At 40.7% G+C, this 23,908-nt stretch overlaps 1 protein-coding gene across 1 annotated transcript; it reads left to right on the top strand.

The window, feature by feature from the left end:
• The first annotated feature begins 1,148 nt into the window (after window positions 1–1,148).
• ppm1ka (protein phosphatase, Mg2+/Mn2+ dependent 1Ka) lies at window positions 1,149–22,550 on the top strand. The gene is made up of 8 exons (XM_029754633.1): window positions 1,149–1,343; window positions 2,087–2,394; window positions 4,308–4,480; window positions 6,169–6,269; window positions 16,289–16,454; window positions 19,980–20,124; window positions 21,804–21,938; window positions 22,228–22,550. The coding sequence occupies exons 1-8, from the start codon at window positions 1,208–1,210 to the stop codon at window positions 22,357–22,359; spliced, it is 1,296 nt and encodes a 431-aa protein (XP_029610493.1). The 5' UTR covers window positions 1,149–1,207; the 3' UTR covers window positions 22,360–22,550.
• The last annotated feature ends 1,358 nt before the right edge of the window (window positions 22,551–23,908 follow it).

The following is a 23,908-nucleotide window of genomic DNA, read 5'->3' as shown; positions in this document are numbered from 1 at the left end:
CCTCAGTGTACAAACGGAAAACACCAAATAATGCAGAGCAGAGCAGAATTAGGCCGATACCCGCTAATTATCAAAATCCATAAAAGAGACGTTAAATTCTACAACCACCTAAAAGGAAGAGATTCCCAAACCTTCCATAACAAAGCCATCACCTACAGAGAGATGAACCTGGAGAAGAGTCCCCTAAGCAAGCTGGTCCTGGGGCTCTGTTCACAAACACAAACAGACCCCACAGAGCCACAGGACAGCAACACAATTAGACCCAACCAAATCATGAGAAAACAAAAAGATAATTACAAAAAAAATAAATAAATAACAAAAAAACAGAGCAAACTAGAATGCTATTGGTCCCTAAACAGAGAGAACACAGTGGCAGAATACCTGACCACTGTGACTGACCCAAACTTAAGGAAAGCTTTGACTATGTACAGACTCAGTGAGCATAGCCTTGCTATTGAGAAAGGCCGCTGTAGGCAGACCTGGCTCTCAAGAGAAGACAGGCTATGTGCACACTGCCCACAAAATGAGGTGGAAACTGAGCTGCACTTCCTAACCTCCTGCCAAATGTATGACCATATTAGAGACATATATTTCCCTCAGATTACACAGATCCACAAAGAATTTTAAAACAAACCCGATTTTGATAAACTCCCATATCTACTGGGTGAAATACCACAGTGTGTCGTCACAGCAACAAAATGTGTGACCTGTTGCCACAAGAAAAGGGCAACCAGTGAAGAACAAACACCATTGTAAATACATATGTTTATTTATTTTCCCTTTTGTACTTTAACTATTTGTACATAAGTATAACACTGTCTATATACATAATATGACATTTGAAATGTCTTTATTCTTTTGAAACTTCTGTGAGTGTAACGTTTACTGTTCATTTGATTGTTTATTTAACTTTTGTTTATTATCTATTTCACTTGTTTTGGCAATGTAAAGATATGTTTCCCATGCCAATAAAGCCCTTTGAATTGAATTGAGAGAGAGGGTGGGGTAGAGAGAGAGAGAGAGAGGGTGGGTGGGGTAGAGAGACAGAAAGGGTGAGATAGAGTGAGAGATGGTGGGGGGGGGGGCGAGAAAGAGAGCAAGGGTAAGGGGGGACAAGAGAGACTGTATGGCGCAAATAGACCTGGCACACGGCCAAAACCACACACACCCCTGTACCCTATTGGACGCGTGTATTTGTGTTGTTTGAATGATGATTGGTGCGTCAGGGCACCATTTAAAATGCATTGAGCAAAGCCCCTCGAGACCGGTTCAGAGCTGGGGACAATTTTCACCTGCACGTCGGGAAGGGCCTATTAAGCTACCATTCCAGCAGAACTGTAAAAGTGAGTTGAAATGTCAGTTTTTTGTTTAATAGTTTCTGACAATACTATTCCGATGATTTACTATGAGGTACAATTAACTGTCTAGTCTACCTGGCTCTTTCTCCTGTTCTACAGTTTCTGATGATAGCAATTGTGTTTTTCTTTGACCACATACAACTAAATACATCCCTGCATATAAAATAATAATAATAACAAATAAACATTAGATGCCAGAGTATTCTCTAGTGGTCTTTTTTTTAATGAAAATAGAATAAACCCCGCCTACCTTATTATTATTATTATTATTATTATCATGACACCCCTCGTCCTATTTGTCCCGTACATGACACTTGTTTTACATTTTTCACACATAGGCTAGTTGTTCTGTTACAGCCTCTGGCTGTGTCTAGACTTTACAGTTCATGGAGCTTTAGTATTGTAATGACAGTGTCACGTTGAAAAGTCACTGAGCTCTTCATTAAGGCCATTATACTGCCAATGTTTGTCTATGGAGATTGCATGGCGGTGTGATCGATTTTTATACACCTGTCAGCAACAGGTGTGGCTGAAATAATCCACTCATTTGAATGGGTGTCCACATGTCGTAGTTGTGATGTATATTTGGACTGTAAAAGTGGGCCCCATTTTTTACTGCCATACACATCTCTCTCTCTCACTCGCTAGCTAGCTCTCTCTCTCTCCCTCTAACCCCCCATCTCTCCCTCCTCTCTCTCTGACTGTGATCTTCATCTTGTATTTTCCAGGGAGAGACCCTCCGTCGAACCTCTACTCCAGATCCGTTTCAAACAGTCCAACCGTGATCATGTCTTCGACTATGTTCATCAACCTGGTACGCTGCGTTCGGTCTCCGTTCGGAGCCTTTCTGACTGCACGGTCGCTCCAAGAAGCCTCCCCCAGTGCGGTCCAGGTCCGGTGGAAGTGTACTGCTCGGTTTGTCTCTGACGCTAGCGGTCGACCGACCACCTGGGACTCGTTTGGGATCTGGGACAATAGGATAGAGGAGCCCATTCTGCTGTCTCCCAGTATACGTTATGGGAAACCAATCCCACAGGTATGTGTTATATACAGTCGGGTCCATAAATATTTAATATTTTGACCAAGTTATTATCATTTTGGCTCTGTACGCCACCACAATGGATTTGAAAGTGCAGACTTTCAGCTTTAATTTGAGGGTATTTACATCCAAATCGGGTGAACGGTGTAGGAATTACAGAACTTTTTATATGTGGTCCCCGCAATTTTAGGGGCACAAAAGTAATTGGACAAACTAACATAATCATAAATTAAATTGTGAATTTTAATACTTGGTTGCAAATCCTTTGCGGTCAATGACTTCCTGAAGTCTGGAACCCATAGACATCACCAGATGCTGGGTTTCTTCCCTGGTGATGCTCTGTCAGACCTTTACTGCAGCTGTCTTCAGTTCCTGCTTGTCCTTGGGGCGTTTTGCTCTGTCAGACCTTTACTGCAGCTGTCTTCAGTTCCTGCTTGTTCTTGGGGTGTTTTGCCTTCAGTTTTTGCTTTCAGCAAGTGAAATGCATGCTCAATTGTATTCAGGTCAGGTGATTGACTTGGCCCCATGCAGAACATTCCAGTTCCTTGCCTTAAACAAGAGGAATTGAGTTGTTTTCACAGTATTGCTTCGGCTTCATTAAACATTTTAGAATTCATCCTGCTGCTTTTGTTAGCAGTCGCATCATCAACAAATACAAGGGAACCAGTTCCATTAGCAGCCATACATTCCCAAGCCATAACACCGCCTCCACCATGCTTCACAGATGAGGCGGTATGCTTCTGATCATGAGCAGCTACTTCCCTTCTGCATACTCTTCTCTTCCCATCATTCTGGTTGATCTTTGTCTCATCAGTCCATTGGATATTGTTCCAGAACTGTACAGACTTTAAAAAAAAAAAATGTTTTTTATTTTTTTGGCATACTCTAATCTGGACTTCCTGTTTTTGAGGCTTACCAATGGTATACATCTTGTGGTAAAACCATCTGTATTTACTTTGATGAAGTCTTCTCTTGAATGTTGAGTTTGACAGACAGATACGTCTACCTCCTGTAGGGCGTTCTTGATCTGAACAACTGTTGTGAAAAGGTTTTTTTTCTTCACCAGGGAAATCATTTTTCTGTCATCTACCACAGTTGTTTTCCGTGATCTTCCGGACCTTTTGTTGTTCCTGAGCTCACCAGTGCGTTCTTACTTTTTAAGAATGTACCAAAGAGGTTGATTTGGTCAAACCTAATGTTTTTTTTTACTATCTTTCTGATGGGTTTGTTTAGATTTCTCAGCGTAATGATGGTTTGCTTCACTGGCAGCGACAGCTCTTTGGACTTCATATTGAGGGTGAACAGCAACAAATTCCAAAATGCAAATGCTACACACTGAAATCAACTGTAGACCTTTTATCTGCTTACCCGTAAACGAACTAATGAGGGAATAACACACAGCTGGCCATGGAACAGGAGAGCAGCCAATTGTCCGATTACTTTTGGTCCCTTAAAAAAGTGGGGTTGGGGGGGAACCACATATATAAAAACTGTATGGGAAACATATGTTAACATGGTCGAAGCAAGTGAAATAAATAATAAACAAAAGTGAAAAAAAAAAACAATACAAATAAACAGTAAACATTACTCACAAAAGTTCCAAAAGAATAAGAACATTTAAATGTCATATCTCTCTCTCTGTCTCTCTCTCTCTCTCTCTCTCTTCCCCCCCACTCTCCTCTGTCTCTCCCTCTCTCTCTCCCTCTCTCTCTCTCTCTCTTCCCCCCCCACTCTCCTCTGTCTCTCCCTCTCTCTCTCCCTCTCTCTCTCTCTCTCTCTCTCTCTCTCTCCCTCTCTGTCTCTCTCTCTTCCCCCCCCACTCTCCTCTCTCTCTCTCTCTCCCTCTGTCTCTCTCTCTCTATTTCTCTCTCTCTCTTTCCTCTCTAACCCTGTCTCTCCGCTCCCTTCAGGTGAGTTTGTCCCGTGTGGGCACTGCGTCTCTGCTGGGTCATCGGAGGGAGAATGAAGACAGATTACAGGTGGTTCGACTCAGTGACAACATCCTGTACTTGGCTGTGTTCGATGGACACGGAGGACCACATGCCGCAGAATACTGTCACACCTACATGGAGAAATACATTAGGTACTCGCTCTCGCTCTGACTCCATCTCTCTGTCTCAATTCAATTCAAAGGGCTTTATTGGCATGGGAAACATATGTTAACATTACCAAAGCAAGTGTAATAGATAATAAACAAAAGTTAAACAATAAAAAATGAACAGTAAACATTACACTCACAGAAGTTCCAAAAGAATAGAGACATTTCAAATGTCATATTATGTCTATATACAGTGTTATACTGATGAGCAAATAGTTAAAGTACAAAAGGGAAAATAAATAAACATAAATATGGGTTGTAGTTACAATGGTGTTTGTTCTTCACTGGTTGACCTTTTCTTGTGGCAACAGGTCACACATCTTGCTGCTGTGATGTCACACTGTGGTATTTCACCCAGTAGATATGGGAGTTTATCAAAATTGGGTTTGTTCTCAAATTCTTTGTGGATCTGTGTAATCTGAGGGAAATATGTGTCTCTAATATGGTCATACATTTGGCAGGAGGTTAGGAAGTGCAGCTCAGTTTCCACCTCATTTTGTGGGCAGTGTTGCACATAGCCTGTCTTCTCTTGAGAGCCAGGTCTGCCTACAGCAGGTTTGGGAATCGATTCCTTTTAAGTGGTTGTAGAATTTAACGGCTCTTTTCTGGATTTTGATAGTTAGTGGGTATCGGCCTAATTCTGCTCTGCATGCATTGTTTGGTGTTTTACGTTGTACACTGAGGATATTTTTTGCAGATTTCTGCATGCAATTTGGTGTTTGTCCCATTTTGTGAATTCTTGGTTGGTGAGCGGACCCCAGACCTCACAACCATAAAGGGCAATGGGTTCTATAACTGATTGAATTATTTTTAGCCAGATCCTAATTGGTATGTTGAATTTGATGTTCCTTTTGATAGCATAGAAGCCCTTCTTGCTTTGTCTCTCAGATTGTTCACAGCTTTGTGGAAGTTACCTGTGGCGTTGATGTTTAGGCCGAGGTATGTTTAGTTTTTTGTGTGTGCTCTAGGGCAACGGTGTCTAGACGGAATTTGCATTTGTCGTCATGGCAACTGGACCTTTTTTTGGAACACCATTATTTGTCTCTCTGAGATTTACTGTCAGGGCCCAGGTCTGTCAGGGCCCAGGTCTGTCAGGGCCCTGGTCTGTCCGGACCCAGGTCTGTCAGGGCCCAGGTCTGTCAGGGCCCTGGTCTGTCCGGACCCAGGTCTGTCAGGGCCCAGGTCTGTCAGGGCCCAGGTCTGTCAGGGCCCAGGTCTGTCCGGACCCAGGTCTGTCAGGGCCCAGGTCTGTCAGAATCTGTGCAGAAGATCTTGGTGCTGCTATGGGACCTCCTTGGTTGGGGACAGAAGCACCAGATCATCAGCAAACAGTAGACATTTGACTTCAGATTCTAGTAGGGTGAGGCCGGGTGCTGCAGACTGTTCTAGTGCCCTCGCCAATTCGTTGAAGGGAGTGGGGCTTAAGCTGCATCCCTGTCTCACCCCACGACCCTGTGGAAAGAAATGTGTAATTTCTTTTGTTGCCGTACACTTGTTGTTTGTGTGCACAGATTTTATAATGTTGTGTGTTTTTCCCCCAACACCCCTTTCCATACATTTTTATAGCAGACCCTCATGCCAAATTGACTCTCTCTCTCTTGCTCTCTTGCTCTCTCGCTCTCGCTCTCTCTCTCATCATGTCATTGACATGTATGTCGGTGTTGTGTCTGTAGAGAGGCCCTACAGCAGGAGGATGACCTGGAGAAGGCTCTGACCCAAGCCTTTCTGGAGGTGGACAAAGCCCTATACACACACCTCAGTTACTTTGGCAACGGTAAGACACACACACACACACACTTACACTCTCTTACACACACACACACACACTTACACACACACACACACAACGCCTCCACTGATGAAGTCTGACAATCAATCAAATTTCAATAAAGCCCTTTTAACATCAGCCGATGTCACAAAATGCTCTTAAACAGAAACCCAGCCTAAAACCCCAAACAGGAAGCAATACAGATGTAGAAGCACCGTGGCGAGGAAAAACTCCCTAGAAAGGCAGGAACCTAGGAAGAAACCTAGAGAGGAACCCGGCTCTGTGAGGTGGCCAGTCAGTGTACAACAATTCTTAGTGCAATCGCGGTAAAACACTTTTGAAATAAGTTTTGTCAAATTTATTTCTGAAACAGTTTTTGGCTTTTTATTTGTGGGGGGATCCCAGATCTCCATTGTTACCTGATTTATTTCTCTGCTCCTTCAATTGACTATATGGTCCAATATGTTACACTATAGATGGGCTATATGGTCCACTATGTTACACTATTACACTATAGATGGGCTATTTGGTCCACTATGTTACACTATTACACTATAGATGGGCTATATGGTCCACTATGTTACAATATTACACTATAGATGGGCTATATGGTCCACTATGTTACAATAATACACTATAGATGGGCTATATGGTCCACTATGTTACAATAATACACTATAGATGGGCTATATGGTCCACTATGTTACACTATAGATGGGTTATATGGTCCACTATGTTACACTATAGATGGGCTATATGGTCCACTATGTTACACTATAGATGGGTTATATGGTCCGCTATGTTGCACTATAGATGGGCTATATGGTCCACTATGTTACACTATAGATGGGTTATATGGTCCACTATGTTACACTATAGATGGGCTATATGGTCCACTATGTTACACTATAGATGGGCTATATGGTCCACTATGTTACAATAATACACTATAGATGGGCTATATGGTCCACTATGTTACACTATAGATGGGTTATATGGTCCACTATGTTACACTATAGATGGGCTATATGGTCCACTATGTTACACTATAGATGGGCTATATGGTCCACTATGTTACACTATAGATGGGCTATATGGTCCACTATGTTACACTATAGATGGGCTATATGGTCCACTATGTTACACTATAGATGGGCTATATGGTCCAATATGTTACACTATAGATGGGTTATATGGTCCACTATGTTACACTATAGATGGGCTATATGGTCCACTATGTTACACTATAGATGGGCTATATGGTCCACTATGTTACACCATAGATGGGCTATATGGTCCACTATGTTACAATATTACACCATAGATGGGCTATATGGTCCACTATGTTACAATAATACACTATAGATGGGCTATATGGTCCACTATGTTACAATATTACACTATAGATGGGTTATATGGTCCACTATGTTACAATAATACACTATAGATGGGTTATATGGTCCACTATGTTACAATAATACACTATAGATGGGCTATATGGTCCACTATGTTATAATAATACACTATAGATGGGCTATATGGTCCACTATGTTACACTATAGATGGGCTATATGGTCCACTATGTTACACTATAGATGGGCTATATGGTCCACTATGTTACACTATAGATGGGCTATATGGTCCACTATGTTACACTATAGATGGGTTATATGGTCCGCTATGTTACACTATAGATGGGCTATATGGTCCACTATGTTACACTATAGATGGGTTATATGGTCCACTATGTTACACTATAGATGGGCTATATGGTCCACTATGTTACACTATAGATGGGCTATATGGTCCACTATGTTACAATAATACACTATAGATGGGCTATATGGTCCACTATGTTACAATAATACGCTATAGATGGGCTATATGGTCCACTATGTTACACTATAGATGGGTTATATGGTCCACTATGTTACACTATAGATGGGTTATATGGTCCACTATGTTACACTATAGATGGGTTATATGGTCCACTATGTTACACTATAGATGGGCTATATGGTCCACTATGTTACAATAATACACTATAGATGGGCTATATGGTCCACTATGTTACACTATAGATGGGTTATATGGTCCACTATGTTACACTATAGATGGGCTATATGGTCCACTATGTTACACTATAGATGGGCTATATGGTCCACTATGTTACACTATAGATGGGCTATATGGTCCACTATGTTACACTATAGATGGGCTATATGGTCCACTATGTTACACTATAGATGGGCTATATGGTCCACTATGTTACACTATAGATGGGTTATATGGTCCACTATGTTACACTATAGATGGGCTATATGGTCCACTATGTTACACTATAGATGGGTATATGGTCCACTATGTTACACTATAGATGGGTATATGGTCCACTATGTTACACTATAGATGGGCTATATGGTCCACTATGTTACACCATAGATGGGCTATATGGTCCACTATGTTACAATAATACACTATAGATGGGCTATATGGTCCACTATGTTACAATAATACACTATAGATGGGCTATATGGTCCACTATGTTACAATAATACACTATAGATGGGCTATATGGTCCACTATGTTACAATATTACACTATAGATGGGCTATATGGTCCACTATGTTATAATAATACACTATAGATGGGCTATATGATCCACTATGTTACAATAATACACTATAGATGGGCTATATGGTCAGCTATGTTACACTATAGATGGGCTATATGGTCCACTATGTTACACTATAGATGGGTTATATGGTCCACTATGTTACACTATAGATGGGCTATATGGTCCACTATGTTACACTATAGATGGCTATATGGTCCACTATGTTACACTATAGATGGGTTATATGGTCCAATATGTTACACTATAGATGGGTTATATGGTCCACTATGTTACACTATAGATGGGTTATATGGTCCACTATGTTACACTATAGATGGGTTATATGGTCCACTATGTTACACTATAGATGGCTATATGGTCCACTATGTTACAATATTACACTATAGATGGGCTATATGGTCCACTATGTTACACTATAGATGGGCTATATGGTCCAATATGTTACACTATAGATGGGTTATATGGTCCAATATGTTACACTATAGATGGGCTATATGGTCCACTATGTTACACTATAGATGGGTTATATGGTCCACTATGTTACACTATAGATGGGCTATATGGTCCACTATGTTACAATAATACACTATAGATGGGCTATATGGTCCACTATGTTACAATAATACACTATAGATGGGCTATATGGTCCACTATGTTACACTATAGATGGGCTATATGGTCCACTATGTTACACTATAGATGGGCTATATGGTCCACTATGTTACAATAATACACTATAGATGGGCTATATGGTCCACTATGTTACAATAATACACTATAGATGGGCTATATGGTCCACTATGTTACACTATAGATGGGCTATATGGTCCACTATGTTACAATAATACACTATAGATGGGCTATATGGTCCACTATGTTATAATAATACACTATAGATGGGCTATATGGTCCACTATGTTACAATAATACACTATAGATGGGCTATATGGTCCACTATGTTACAATAATACACTATAGATGGGTTATATGGTCCACTATGTTACACTATAGATGGGTTATATGGTCCACTATGTTACACTATAGATGGGCTATATGGTCCACTATGTTACAATATTACACTATAGATGGGCTATATGGTCCACTATGTTACAATAATACACTATAGATGGGCTATATGGTCCACTATGTTATAATAATACACTATAGATGGGCTATATGGTCCACTATGTTACACTATAGATGGGTTATATGGTCCACTATGTTACACTATAGATGGGTTATATGGTCCACTATGTTACACTATAGATGGGTTATATGGTCCACTATGTTACAATAATACACTATATGGTCCACTATGTTACAATATTACACTATAGATGGGCTATATGGTCCACTATGTTACACTATAGATGGGCAATATGGTCCACTATGTTACAATAATACACTATAGATGGGTTATATGGTCCACTATGTTACAATAATACACTATAGATGGGCTATATGGTCCACTATGTTACACTAATACACTATAGATGGGCTATATGGTCCACTATGTTACAATAATACACTATAGATGGGCTATATGGTCCACTATGTTACACTAATACACTATAGATGGGCTATATGGTCCACTATGTTACACTAATACACTATAGATGGGCTATATGGTCCACTATGTTACAATATTACACCATAGATGGGCTATATGGTCCACTATGTTACACTATAGATGGGCTATATGGTCCACTATGTTACAATAATACACCATAGATGGGCTATATGGTCCACTATGTTACACTATAGATGGGCTATATGGTCCACTATGTTACAATAATACGCTATAGATGGGCTATATGGTCCACTATGTTACACTATAGATGGGCTATATGGTCCACTATGTTACAATAATACGCTATAGATGGGCTATATGGTCCACTATGTTACACTATAGATGGGCTATATGGTCCACTATGTTACAATATTACACTATAGATGGGCTATATGGTCCACTATGTTACACTATAGATGGGTTATATGGTCCACTATGTTACACTATAGATGGGCTATATGGTCCACTATGTTACACTATAGATGGGCTATATGGTCCACTATGTTACACTATAGATGGGCTATATGGTCCACTATGTTACACTATAGATGGGCTATATGGTCCACTATGTTACAATAATACACCATAGATGGTCTATATGGTCCACTATGTTACAATAATACACTATAGATGGGCTATATGGTCCACTATGTTACAATATTACACCATAGATGGGCTATATTGTCCACTATGTTACAATAATAGACTATAGATGGGCTATATGGTCCACTATGTTACACCATAGATAGGCTATATGGTCAACTATGTTACACTATAGATGGGCTATATGGTCCACTATGTTACAATAATACACTAGAGATGGGCTATATGGTCCACTATGTTACACTATAGATGGGCTATATGGTCCACTATGTTACAATAATACACCATAGATGGTCTATATGGTCCACTATATTACAATATTACACTATAGATGGGCTATATGGTCCACTATGTTACAATAATACACTATAGATGGTCTATATGGTCCACTATATTACAATATTACACTATAGATGGGCTATATGGTCCACTATGTTACAATATTACACTATAGATGGGCTATATGGTCCACTATGTTACACTATAGATGGGCTATATGGTCCACTATGTTACACCATAGATGGGCTATATGGTCCACTATGTTACAATAATACACTATAGATGGGCTATATGGTCCACTATATTACAATATTACACTATAGATGGGCTATATGGTCCACTATGTTACAATAATACACTATAGATGGGCTATATGGTCCACTATGTTACAATATTACACTATAGATGGGCTATATGGTCCACTATGTTACAATAATACACTATAGATGGGCTATATGGTCCACTATGTTACACCATAGATGGGCTATATGGTCCACTATGTTACAATAATACACCATAGATGGGCTATATGGTCCACTATATTACGATATTACACTATAGATGGGCTATATGGTCCACTATGTTACAATAATACACTATAGATGGGCTATTTGGTCCACTATGTTACAATAATACACTATAGATGGGCTATATGGTCCACTATGTTACAATAATACAGTATAGATGGGCTATATGGTCCACTATGTTACAATAATACACTATAGATGGCTATATGGTCCACTATGTTACAATAATACACTATAGATGGGCTATATGGTCCACTATGTTACAATAATACACTATAGATGGGCTATATGGTCCACTATGTTACAATAATACAGTATAGATGGGCTATATGGTCCACTATGTTACAATAATACACTATAGATGGGCTATATGGTCCACTATATTACAATATTACACTATAGATGGGCTATATGGTCCACTATGTTACAATAATACACTATAGATGGGCTATATGGTCCACTATGTTACACCATAGATGGGCTATATGGTCCACTATGTTACAATAATACACTATAGATGGGCTATATGGTCCACTATGTTACAATAATACACTATAGATGGGCTATATGGTCCACTATGTTACAATAATACACTATAGATGGGCTATATGGTCCACTATGTTACAATATTACACTATAGATGGGCTATATGGTCCACTATGTTATAATAATACACTATAGATGGGCTATATGATCCACTATGTTACAATAATACACTATAGATGGGCTATATGGTCCACTATGTTACAATAATACGCTATAGATGGGCTATATGGTCCACTATGTTACACTATAGATGGGCTATATCGTCCACTATGTTACAATAATACACTATAGATGGGCTATATGGTCCACTATGATACAATAATACACTATAGATGGGCTATATGGTCCACTATGTTACAATAATACACTATAGATGGGCTATATGGTCCACTATGTTACACTATAGATGGGCTATATGGTCCACTATGTTACACTATAGATGGGCTATATGGTCCACTATGTTACACTATAGATGGGCTATATGGTCCACTATGTTACAATAATACAATATAGATGGGCTATATGGTCCACTATGTTACACTATAGATGGGCTATATGGTCCACTATGTTACAATAATACACTATAGATGGGCTATATGGTCCACTATGTTACAATAATACACCATAGATGGGCTATATGGGCCACTGTGTTACAATACACTATAGACAGGAAGTTAACTTGGCCCCAGACAGTAATACACTGTGTATCCAAACAGGAGGTTAACTTGGCCCCAGACAGTAATACACTGTGGAATCAAACAGGAGGTTAACTTGGCCCCAGACAGTAATACACTGTGTACCCAAACAGGAGGTTAACTTGGCCCCAGACGGTAATACACTGTGTACCCAAACAGGAGGTTAACTTGGCCCCAGACAGTAATACACTGTGTACCCAAACAGGAGGTTAACTTGGCCCCAGACAGTAATACACTGTGTACCCAAACAGGAGGTTAACTTGGCCCCAGACGGTAATACACTGTGTACCCAAACAGGAGGTTAACTTGGCCCCAGACAGTAATACACTGTGGAATCAAACAGGAGGTTAACTTGGCCCCAGACAGTAATACACTGTGTACCCAAACAGGAGGTTAACTTGGCCCCAGACGGTAATAGACTGTGAATCCAAACAGGAGGTTAACTTGGCCCCAGACAATCATCTGAGATCCAGTTTCAGTCTTGGGATTCTTGTTGTTGTTGTTTTAACTGCTGTGTAAGTGTTCTGTTACGTTGACATTTGCGTTATAGAGCAGTATAGTATATAGTATAGTATATTATAGAGCAGTATAGTATATAGTATAGTATATTATAGAGCAGTATAGTATATAGTATAGTATATTATAGAGCAGTATAGTGTATTGTATAGTATATTATAGAGCAGTATATTTTGTATAGTATATAGTCTAGTCTAGTATAGAGCAGTATAGTTAGTTAGTATTGTATACAGTATAGTATATAGTAAACTATAGTATATTGTATAGTATAGAGCAGTATAGTTAGTGTAGTATATAGTATAGTACAGAGCAGTATAGTTAGTAGTGTATATAGTATAGTATAGTTAGTATGGTATATGTATTGTATAGTTAGTATAGTTGGTATAGTATATAGTGTAGTATAGTATATAGTATAGTTGTATAGTATATAGTATAGTATAGAGCAGTATACTTAATGTAGTGTAGTATATAGTATGGTATATAGTATAGAGCAGTATAGTTAGTATATTATATAGTATAGTAAATAGCTGTATAGTTAGATAGTATGTAGTATAGTATTGATCAGTATATTTAGTATAGTATATTGTAAAGTATAGTATAGAGCAGTATAGTATAGTATAGAGCAGTATAGTTAGTATATAGTATATGGTATAGTATAGAGCAGTATAGTTAGTATATTATATAGTATAGTATATAGCTGTATAGTTAGTATAGTATGTAGTATAGTATAGATCAGTATATTTAGTATGGTATATTGTAAAGTATAGTATAGAGCAGTGTAGTATAGTATAGTATAGTATAGTATAGCGCAGTATAGTTGGTATATAGTATATGGTATAGTATAGAGCAGTATAGTTAGTATATAGTATAGTACAGTGCAGTATAATTTGTATAGTATATAGTATAGGGCAGTCTAGTTAGTATAGTAGATAGTATAGATCAGTAAAGTTAGTATAGTATAGTATCGAGCATATTACAGTCCATTACCATTGGCGAAAATCTGATATCAACTTTGGAGGGGACAATTACATTAAATTTTCTCAAGAGCAATTCCTGAGGGGGACACCAAAAGTAGTGCTGTAACACATAGCCTACATTGTAATATGGTAAATGTATATTGAGGAACCAAAGAAATAAGGTGTTTGTCGTACTCCTAACTACCGGTACCCAAAACTACACAACTAATCACAACAGCAATACCATTGCCTTTAACAAATCTTAGTTCAGTCACCAGTTTAAGTTGAGTGGGGGTATCCATGGCATTTTCCAATTATGTTCCTATTTTACAAGTCAAAAAAATTGAGAACCTTTCATAATGTTGCCAAACAAAGACTCAACAAACTTACCTGAGACTCCTTGTCTCTGCCAGTCTGTCCCTCCATATCTGTCCCCAACTCTGCTGTCTGTGTGCCATCTGTTGCCTGCTCTGCCTAATGACATCATTGTGAAACATTTCCATTAGAATTTCATTTCTTTCTTATGAACATTTTATCAACTAGTCTTTGAGATATTAGGCTACTAGGGTTCTTACCTTGCGTTTTGGTGTATTGAAAAATACTCTGATGTCCGTCTTTTATTTTTCTGCCATTTTTCTACCTGGCTGGCTGGCTGGCTACACACACACACACACACACACACACACAGTGTGTAGGTTATTTACAGTAGGAGATGGGCTTCTATCATCTTCAATCATTCTATTTGGCCTTCGATCTAAAAGGTAGCTAGCAAATGTGAAACGGATTAAAATGACAAGAGTTGACAGCTGTATGAGTTCACCATTTACACAACATATGCTGCAACCTTTTGTAATTTTAATAGTTTGTTTCATATTGGCTGGCTTCCAACAATAGCTGAATTTTCAAAGCTAGCGAGCACCAATTCAGTTTCAGTGGTGTTTGCTATAATCTTTGCTACCCGGGTTAAATAAAGGTGAAATAAAATAAATAAATAAAAGTTCACTTGCGACAATTTAACTTTTGCAACGAGACCATTAAATATATTTAAGACAATGGTAGAAGAGAGTGTAGTTCTGTTCAGTTTGGATTTCAGTTTATCGCTAACCTTATCACAGGGACTTTGAAGCACTAACTTACATCATCTGCATGCTGATTCCATCTTTGACAACGCCACATAAATGGAATAGGTACTAGCTAGCTTAATAGTTAATATATGCGCGCTAGCTCTGCATATTCAGCTAGTGTGTGTGCGCAATTGACTGGATTAACCGCACGTCAGTTACGTAGCAAGCTAAGGAACTGGCAGTGGATCAAACCATTGTGAGGAAAAGGGTGGGGGGGTCGCAATCTTTTGAAACGTAAAAACGCGCTATTAAGTGTCTATAATCAGCACAATTGCTTTCATTGCGTATTATTAATATTATTTCAATTACGTAGTTATGTTTCAGTGATATATTGGGGGGGACAAATCATGTTTTTCCCAGGATGGGGGGGTCGTGTCCCCCCCGTCCCCCCCGGGATTTCCGCCCCTGTCCAGTACCATGTGTGACTACGTGACTGCTTGCATTATTGTACTCAATTGGACACTAGGCTACTCCACCTGCCTCTGTCTAACACCTCTCTCTCTCTCTCTCGCTCTCTCTCTCTGTGCCTCTCTGTCCCTCTCCACTCTCTCTCTCTCTCTCTCTGCCCCAGCTTCCTTCCTGACTGCGGGGACCACGGCGACAGTTGCCGTGGTACGAGACGGTGTGGAGTTGGTGGTTGCTAGCGTGGGGGACAGCCGAGCGTTGCTATGCAGGAAGGGGCGGGCCAAGAAACTCACAATTGACCACACCCCCGACCGGAAGGACGAGAGACAGAGGTTTGCAACTGAACCTATACATATATTGTAGAAGTTAAGAGAGAGAGAGAGACAGAAAGACAGAGAAATAGAGAGAGAGAGAGAGAGAGGACTGGAGCTGGACCAAGTACATACCTGGGGGGCTGGTTTAAAGGGAGGACTGGAGCTGGACCAAGTACATACAGTGCATTCTGAGAGTATTCAGACCCCTTCCCTTTTTCCACATTTTGTTACGTTACAGCCTTATTCTAAAATGTGTTAAATCTTTTTTTCCCTAATCAATCTACACACATAAATGACAAAATTAAAACAGGTTTTTTATTCATACCCTTTGAGCTCATGTGGATCATGTTTCCATTGATCATCCTTGAGACCTTTCTACAACTTCATTGGAGTCCATCTGTGGTACATTCAATTGATTGGACATGACTTGGAAAGGCACACACCTGTCTATGTAAGGTCCCACAGTAGACAGGGCATGTCAGAGCAAAGACCAACAATGAGGTCGAAGGAATTGTCCGTAGAGCTCCGAGACAGCATTGTGTTGAGGCACAGATCTGGGGAAGGGTACCAAAACATTTATGCAGCATTTAAGGTCCCCGAGAACACAGTGGCCTCCATCATTCTTAAATGGAAGAAGTTTGGAACCATCAAGACTCTCCTAGAGCTGGCCGCCCGGCCAAACTGAGCAATCGGGGGAGAAGGGCCTTCGTCAGGAAGGTGACCAAGAACCTGATGGTCGCTCTGACAGAGCTCCAGAGTTCCTCTGTGGAGATGGGAGAACCTTCCAGAAGGAAAAACATCTCTGCAGCACTCCACCAATCAGGCCTTTATGGTAGAGTGGCCAGACGGAAGCCACTCCTCAGTAAAAGGCACATGACATTCCGCTTGGAGTTTGCCAAAAGGCACCTTAAGATTCTCAGACCATCAGTAACAAGATTCTCTGGTCTGATGAAACCAAGATTGAACTCTTTGGCTTGAATGCCAAGCATCACGTCTGAAGGAAACCTGGCACCATCCTAACGGTGAAGCATGGTGGTGGCAGCATCATGCTGTGGGGATGTTCTTCAGCGGCAGGGACTGGGATAAATCAAATAAAATGTATTTATAAAGCTCTTCTTACATCAGCTGATGTCTCAAAGTGCTGTACAGAAACCCAGCCTAAAACCCCAAACAGGAAGCAATGCAGGTGTAGAGGCACGGTGGCTAGGAAAAAACTCAGTAGAAAGGCCAGAACCTAGGAAGAAACCTCTTCACTGAACTTGGACAGTGAAGAGACCTCTGGTGGCATGTCTTGTGGGGTACGCATGGGTGTCTGAGCTGTGTGCTAGTCATTTAAACCCGATAGAGTAACAGGCTGATTGGTCGGCTATTCGAGCCAGTAAAGGGGGCTTTGCTATTTTTGGGTAGTGGAATGACTTTAGCTTCCCTCCAGGCCTGAGGGCACACACTTTCTAGTAGGCTTAAATTGAAGATGTGGCAATATCGTTTGCTGTTAGAACCAGCAAAGGTCGCTTTACCACTCGTGGGTAGCAGAATGATTTAGACTTCCCTCCATGCCTGAGTACAAATACTTTCCTTTAGGCTTAGGGGTGCTGGACCAAGTACACACTTGAGGGAGTGGGGTTGGGGACGATATTTGTGCCAAGTATTTACTTAAAATGGGGTGATGGGGGGGTGGTGAATGTTATGTATGCCTGGTCTCTCTCCAACGACTAAACACAGCAGTGGTGTTGTGAAATAGTCTAGGGTCTGGCTAATGCAAACGTTCTAAACCCAGACTAACATTCAAAGATTTAACATTTAGAAAGATTATGATGTGACTAGAACTGGACCCAGTACATATGAGGACTATAATGTGACTAGAACTGGACCCAGTACATATGAGGACTATAATGTGACTAGAACTGGACCCAGTACATATGAGGACTATAATGTGACTAGAACTGGACCCAGTACATATGAGGACTATAATGTGACTAGAACTGGACCCAGTACATATGAGGACTATAATGTGACTAGAACTGGACCCAGTACATATGAGGACTATAATGTGACTAGAACTGGACCCAGTACATATGAGGACTATAATGTGACTAGAACTGGACCCAGTACATATGAGGACTATAATGTGACTAGAACTGGACCCAGTACATATGAGGACTATAATGTGACTAGAACTGGACCCAGTACATATGAGGACTATAATTAGACTGACCCAGTACATATGAAGACTAATGTGACTAGAACTGGACCCAGTACATATGAGGACTATAATTTGACTAGAACTGGACCCAGTACATATGAGGACTATAATGTGACTAGAACTGGACCCAGTACATATGAGGACTATAATGTGACTAGAACTGGACCCAGTACATATGAGGACTATAATGTGACTAGAACTGGACCCAGTACATATGAGGACTATAATGTGACTAGAACTGGACCCAGTACATATGAAGACTATAATGTGACTAGAACTGGACCCATATTATACCCATATTTCATATTGAAGGTCATGCCAGAGTTGTTCTCTCACCCAGGATCAAACGTAACGGTGTGGTTGTGTAACGTCAGTGTCTAACTCTGGTCTCTTTCTTTTTTCCTCGCTCTCTACCCCCCACCCTCTCTCCCTCTCTCTCTCTCTCTCTCTCTCTCTCTCTCTCTCCCTCTCTATCCCCTCGCTCTCTTCCTCTACCCCCCACCTGTCTCTCTCTCTCTCTCCTCTCTCTCTCCTCATCTCGTCTCCTCTCTCTCTCTCTCCCTCTATCCCCTCGCTCTCTACCCTCCCACCTCTCTCCCTCTCTCTCTCTCCCTCTCTCTCTCTCCCTCTCTATCCCCTCGCTCTCTACCCCCCACCTGTCTCTCTCTCTCTCTCTATCCCCTCGCTCTCTACCCTCCCACCTCTCTCCCTCTCTCTCCCTCTCTATCTATCCCCTCGCTCTCTACCCCCCCACATCTCTCCGTCTCTATCCCCTCGCTCTCTACCCCCCCCACCTCTCTCCCTCTCTCTCTCTCTCTCTCTCTCTCTCTATCCCCTCGCTCTCTACCCCCCACCTCACTTGCTCTCTCTTCTCTCTCTTTCTTCCTCCCTCTCTCTCCCTCCCCCTCTCTTTCTCGCCCCCTTCTTTCTCTCCCCCTCTTGCTCTCTCTCTCACTCTCTCCCTCTCTCCCTCTCTCCCCTCTCTCTCCCTCTCTCTCCCCCTCTCTCTTTCTCTCCCCCTCTTGCTCTCTTTTCTCTCTCTTTCTTCCGCTCTCTTCCCCCCTCTCTCCCCTCTCTCTCTCCCCTCTCTCTTCCCCCCCTCTCTCTCCCTCCCCCTCTCTATCTCCCCTCCCCTTTCTCTCTCTCCCCTCTCTCTTTCTTGCCCCCTTCTTTCTCTCCCCCTCTTGCTCTCTCTCTCTCTCTCTCTCTCACTCTCTCCCTCTCTCTCTCACTCTCTCCCTCCCTCCCTCCCTCCCTCTCTTTCTCTCTCTCTCTCTCACTCTCTCACTCTCTCCCTCTCTATCGCTCGCTCCCTCTCTCCCTCGCTATCTTCCCTGCAGGATAAAGCTGAGTGGAGGGTTCGTAACGTGGAATAGTCTTGGTCAGGCTAACGTTAATGGGAGGTTAGCGATGACTCGCAGCATCGGAGACTTTCACCTGAAGAACACTGGAGTCATTGCCCTACCAGAGACACGACGGATCAACGTGAGTTATTAACAGGTTATTAAAATGAATAAACATCAGATTTAAATTTCATACCATACCGTCATATTACCAACTCAACATCATCAACTCAGATTCAAGCTCTGAAAACTAGACTATAATGGTGATAATGGTGATGGTGGTGGTGGTGGTGGTTATGATGGTGGTGGTGGTGGTGGTGATGATGGTGGTGATGGTGGTTGTGATGATGGTGGTGATGGTGGTGGTGGTGGTTGTGATGGTGGTGGTTGTGATGGTGATGGTGGTGGTTGTGATGGTGATGATGGTGGTTGTGATGATGGTGATGGTGGTGGTGATGGTGGTGATGGTGGTTGTGATGGGGGTGGTGGTGGTGATGGTGGTGGTGGTGGTTATGATGGTGGTGGTTGTGATGGTGATGATGGTGGTTGTGATGATGGTGATGGTGGTTGTGATGATGGTGATGATGGTGGTGATGGTGGTGATGGTGGTGATGGTGGTTGTGATGATGGTGGTGATGGTGGTGATGGGGTGGTGGTGGTGATGGTGGTGATGGTGGTGATGGTGGTGGTAAGGGTGGTGTTGGTGGTTGTGATGATGGTGGTGATGGTGGTGATGGTGGTGATGGGGTGGTGGTGGTGATGGTGGTGATGGTGGTGATGGTGGTGATGGTGGTGATGGTGGTGATGGTGGTGATGGGGTGGTGGTGGTGATGGTGGTGATGGTGGTGATGGTGGTGGTAAGGGTGGTGTTGGTGGTTGTGATGATGGTGTTGATGTTGGTGGTGATGTTGGTGGTGATGGTGGTGGTGGTTGTGATGATGGTGTTGATGGTGGTGGTGATGGTTGTGATGGTGGTGATGATGGTGGTTGAGGTTGATGGTGGTGATGATGATGATGATGGTGGTGATGATGGTGGTGATGGTGGTTAAGGTTGATGGTGGTGGTGATGGTGATGGTGGTGATGATGGTGGTGATGGTGGTTGAGGTTGATGGTGGTGATGGTGGTGATGGTGGTTGTGATGATGGTGGTGATGGTGGTGATGGGGTGGTGGTGGTGATGGTGGTGGTGATGGCAGTGATGGTGGTGGTAAGGGTGGTGTTGGTGGTTGTGATGATGGTGTTGATGTTGGTGGTGATGTTGGTGGTGATGGTGGTGGTGGTTGTGATGATGGTGTTGATGGTGGTGGTGATGGTTGTGATGGTGGTGATGATGGTGGTTGAGGTTGATGGTGGTGATGATGATGATGATGGTGGTGATGATGGTGGTGATGGTGGTTAAGGTTGATGGTGGTGGTGATGGTGATGGTGGTGATGATGATGGTGATGGTGGTGATGATGGTGGTGATGGTGGTTGAGGTTGATGGTGGTGATGATGGTGATGGTGGTGATGATGGTGGTTGAGGTTGATGGTGGTGATGATGGTGATGGTGGTGGTGATGGTGGTGATGATGGTGATGATGGTGGTTGAGGTTGATGGTGGTGATGGTGATGGTGGTGATGATGGTGGTGGTGATGGTGGTGATGATGGCGGTGATGATGGCGGTGATGATGGCGGTCACAATGACAATCATGATAATGACGATGAAGCTCAGAATTATAAAATTGTTATTATTTTATATATTAAGCTGCAACACCAATCATGATAATGATGATGAAGCTCAGAAGGATAATGATAATATTGTTATTATTTTATATATTTAGCTGCAACACCACCAAGACACGTTCCTGGTTCTGACGACAGACGGGATCAACTTCATCATGAATGACCAGGAGATCTGTGATGTCATCAACCAGTGCCATGACCCCACAGAGGCAGCAAACGTAATTGCACAACAGGTGAGTGTGTGTATGAGAGAAAGAACATAAGAAAGACAGACAGAGAGCGAGAGAGACAGAGAGAGACAGAGAGAGAGAGAGAGAGAGAGAGAGAGAGAGAGAGAGACAGAGAGAGACAGAGAGAGACCCTTTCTCCTCCTGATTTGAAGTGGGTTTAACAAGTGACATCAATAAGGGATCACCTGGTCAGTCTGTCATTGAAAGAGCTGGTGTTCTTAATGTTTTGTACACCTCAGTGTGTGTGTGTATGTATATATATATTTAGATATATTATGTGTGTGTGTTTCAGGCTCTGCAGTATGGTTCAGAGGACAACAGTACAATCGTGGTGCTTCCGTTTGGAGCCTGGGGTAAACAGGAGAGCAGTCTGTCTGGCTACTCCATGAGCAGAAACCTGGCTTCGAGTGGCCGTTGGTCCTGAGAGAGAAAGAGAGATACTGGATGCACACACTCATGGACACACACACACACACATGGACACACACACTCATGGACACACACACTCATGGACACACACACTCATGGACACACACACTCATGGACACACACACTTAGGACACACACACTTAGGACACACACACTCATGGACACACACACACACACACACACACATGGACACACACACTCATGGACACACACACTCATGGACACACACACATGGACACACACTCATGGACAGTATTATATAGTATTAGTTTTATATATATATATATATTTATACATATAGTATTATATATTTATATATAGTATTATATATTTATATATAGTATTAGATATATATATTTATACATATAGTATTATATATTTATATATAGTATTATATATATTCATACATATAGTATTATATATTTATATATAGTATTATATATTTATATATAGTATTATATATATATATTTATACATATAGTATTATATATTTATATATAGTATTATATATATTCATACATATAGTATTATATATATATTTATACATATAGTATTATATATTTATATATAGTATTATATATATATTTATACATATAGTATTATATATTTATATATAGTATTATATATATATTTATACATATAGTATTATATATTTATATATAGTATTATATATTTATATATAGTATTATATATTCATACATATAGTATTATATATTTATATATAGTATTATATATACATTTATACATATAGTATTATATATTTATATATAGTATTATATATATATTTATACATATAGAATTATATATTTATATATAGTATTATATATATATATTTATACATATAGTATTATATATATTTATATACATGGAGTGTTATTGTGGGTCAGCTCGTATCACAAACATTCTACTCTATAGGCTATGTGTTTTTGCTGTTAAGTTATTGTAGTTTCTCTGGTACCTGTAAGTTATACCAAGGATTGTTATTGCTATTTGATTTTGGAATTTTAAGACCCTTTAAAGTTTAAACATATATTTATATATATATGTATATACATACTGTATATATTTGATGAACATTTTTATTTGGCCTTACTGCTATTAGCCCATACAAACTGAATAACAGATTCACTACATGAAACAACAGATAGTCCCCCCCAAAAAAATAAATATCAAAGGGAAGTTTGTTCTGAAATGTCTGTCCAATATCTGAGAGATATAGGTATTTATATATATATATATAAATATAGTATTTAAGCCCATATTTTTGGCACTAAAACAGTCTCCGTATGTACTTCCATTCATTTATTTCAACTGGTACCGTGGGACTTTCAGACGAGTGAGTCCTATTAGCCTAAACCTTTATTAGCCTATAAAACTGTTCGGACGCCACAGGCTCTTTTTTGTGATAAGACCGATTTTCGGAATGTCTCATGGTCTGACAAACACCGCTCTATAGCTCTGCCACCTTTCACCGCAGACGCGAAAGTGCGAAATCGCCTGGATGCGGTGGATTGAGAAGCATCCCAATGCCAAAAAATCTCTAA

This window comes from Salmo trutta, chromosome 5, assembly GCF_901001165.1.
Source record: "Salmo trutta chromosome 5, fSalTru1.1, whole genome shotgun sequence".
NCBI classification, from domain to species: Eukaryota; Metazoa; Chordata; class Actinopteri; order Salmoniformes; family Salmonidae; genus Salmo; species Salmo trutta.
The sequence above is the reverse complement of the archived record's forward strand: the minus strand, read 5'-3'. Positions and strand labels throughout refer to the sequence as shown.

Bases quoted from the DNA above. Each gene is read 5' to 3' on its own strand.
- ppm1ka (XM_029754633.1), top strand. From the start codon at position 1,208: ATGATGATTGGTGCGTCAGGGCACCATTTAAAATGCATTGAGCAAAGC. The intron at 6,270-16,288 runs GTAAGACACACA...TCTCTGCCCCAG, and splicing joins CCTCAGTTACTTTGGCAACG to CTTCCTTCCTGACTGCGGGG. The intron at 21,939-22,227 runs GTGAGTGTGTGT...TGTGTGTTTCAG, and splicing joins CAAACGTAATTGCACAACAG to GCTCTGCAGTATGGTTCAGA.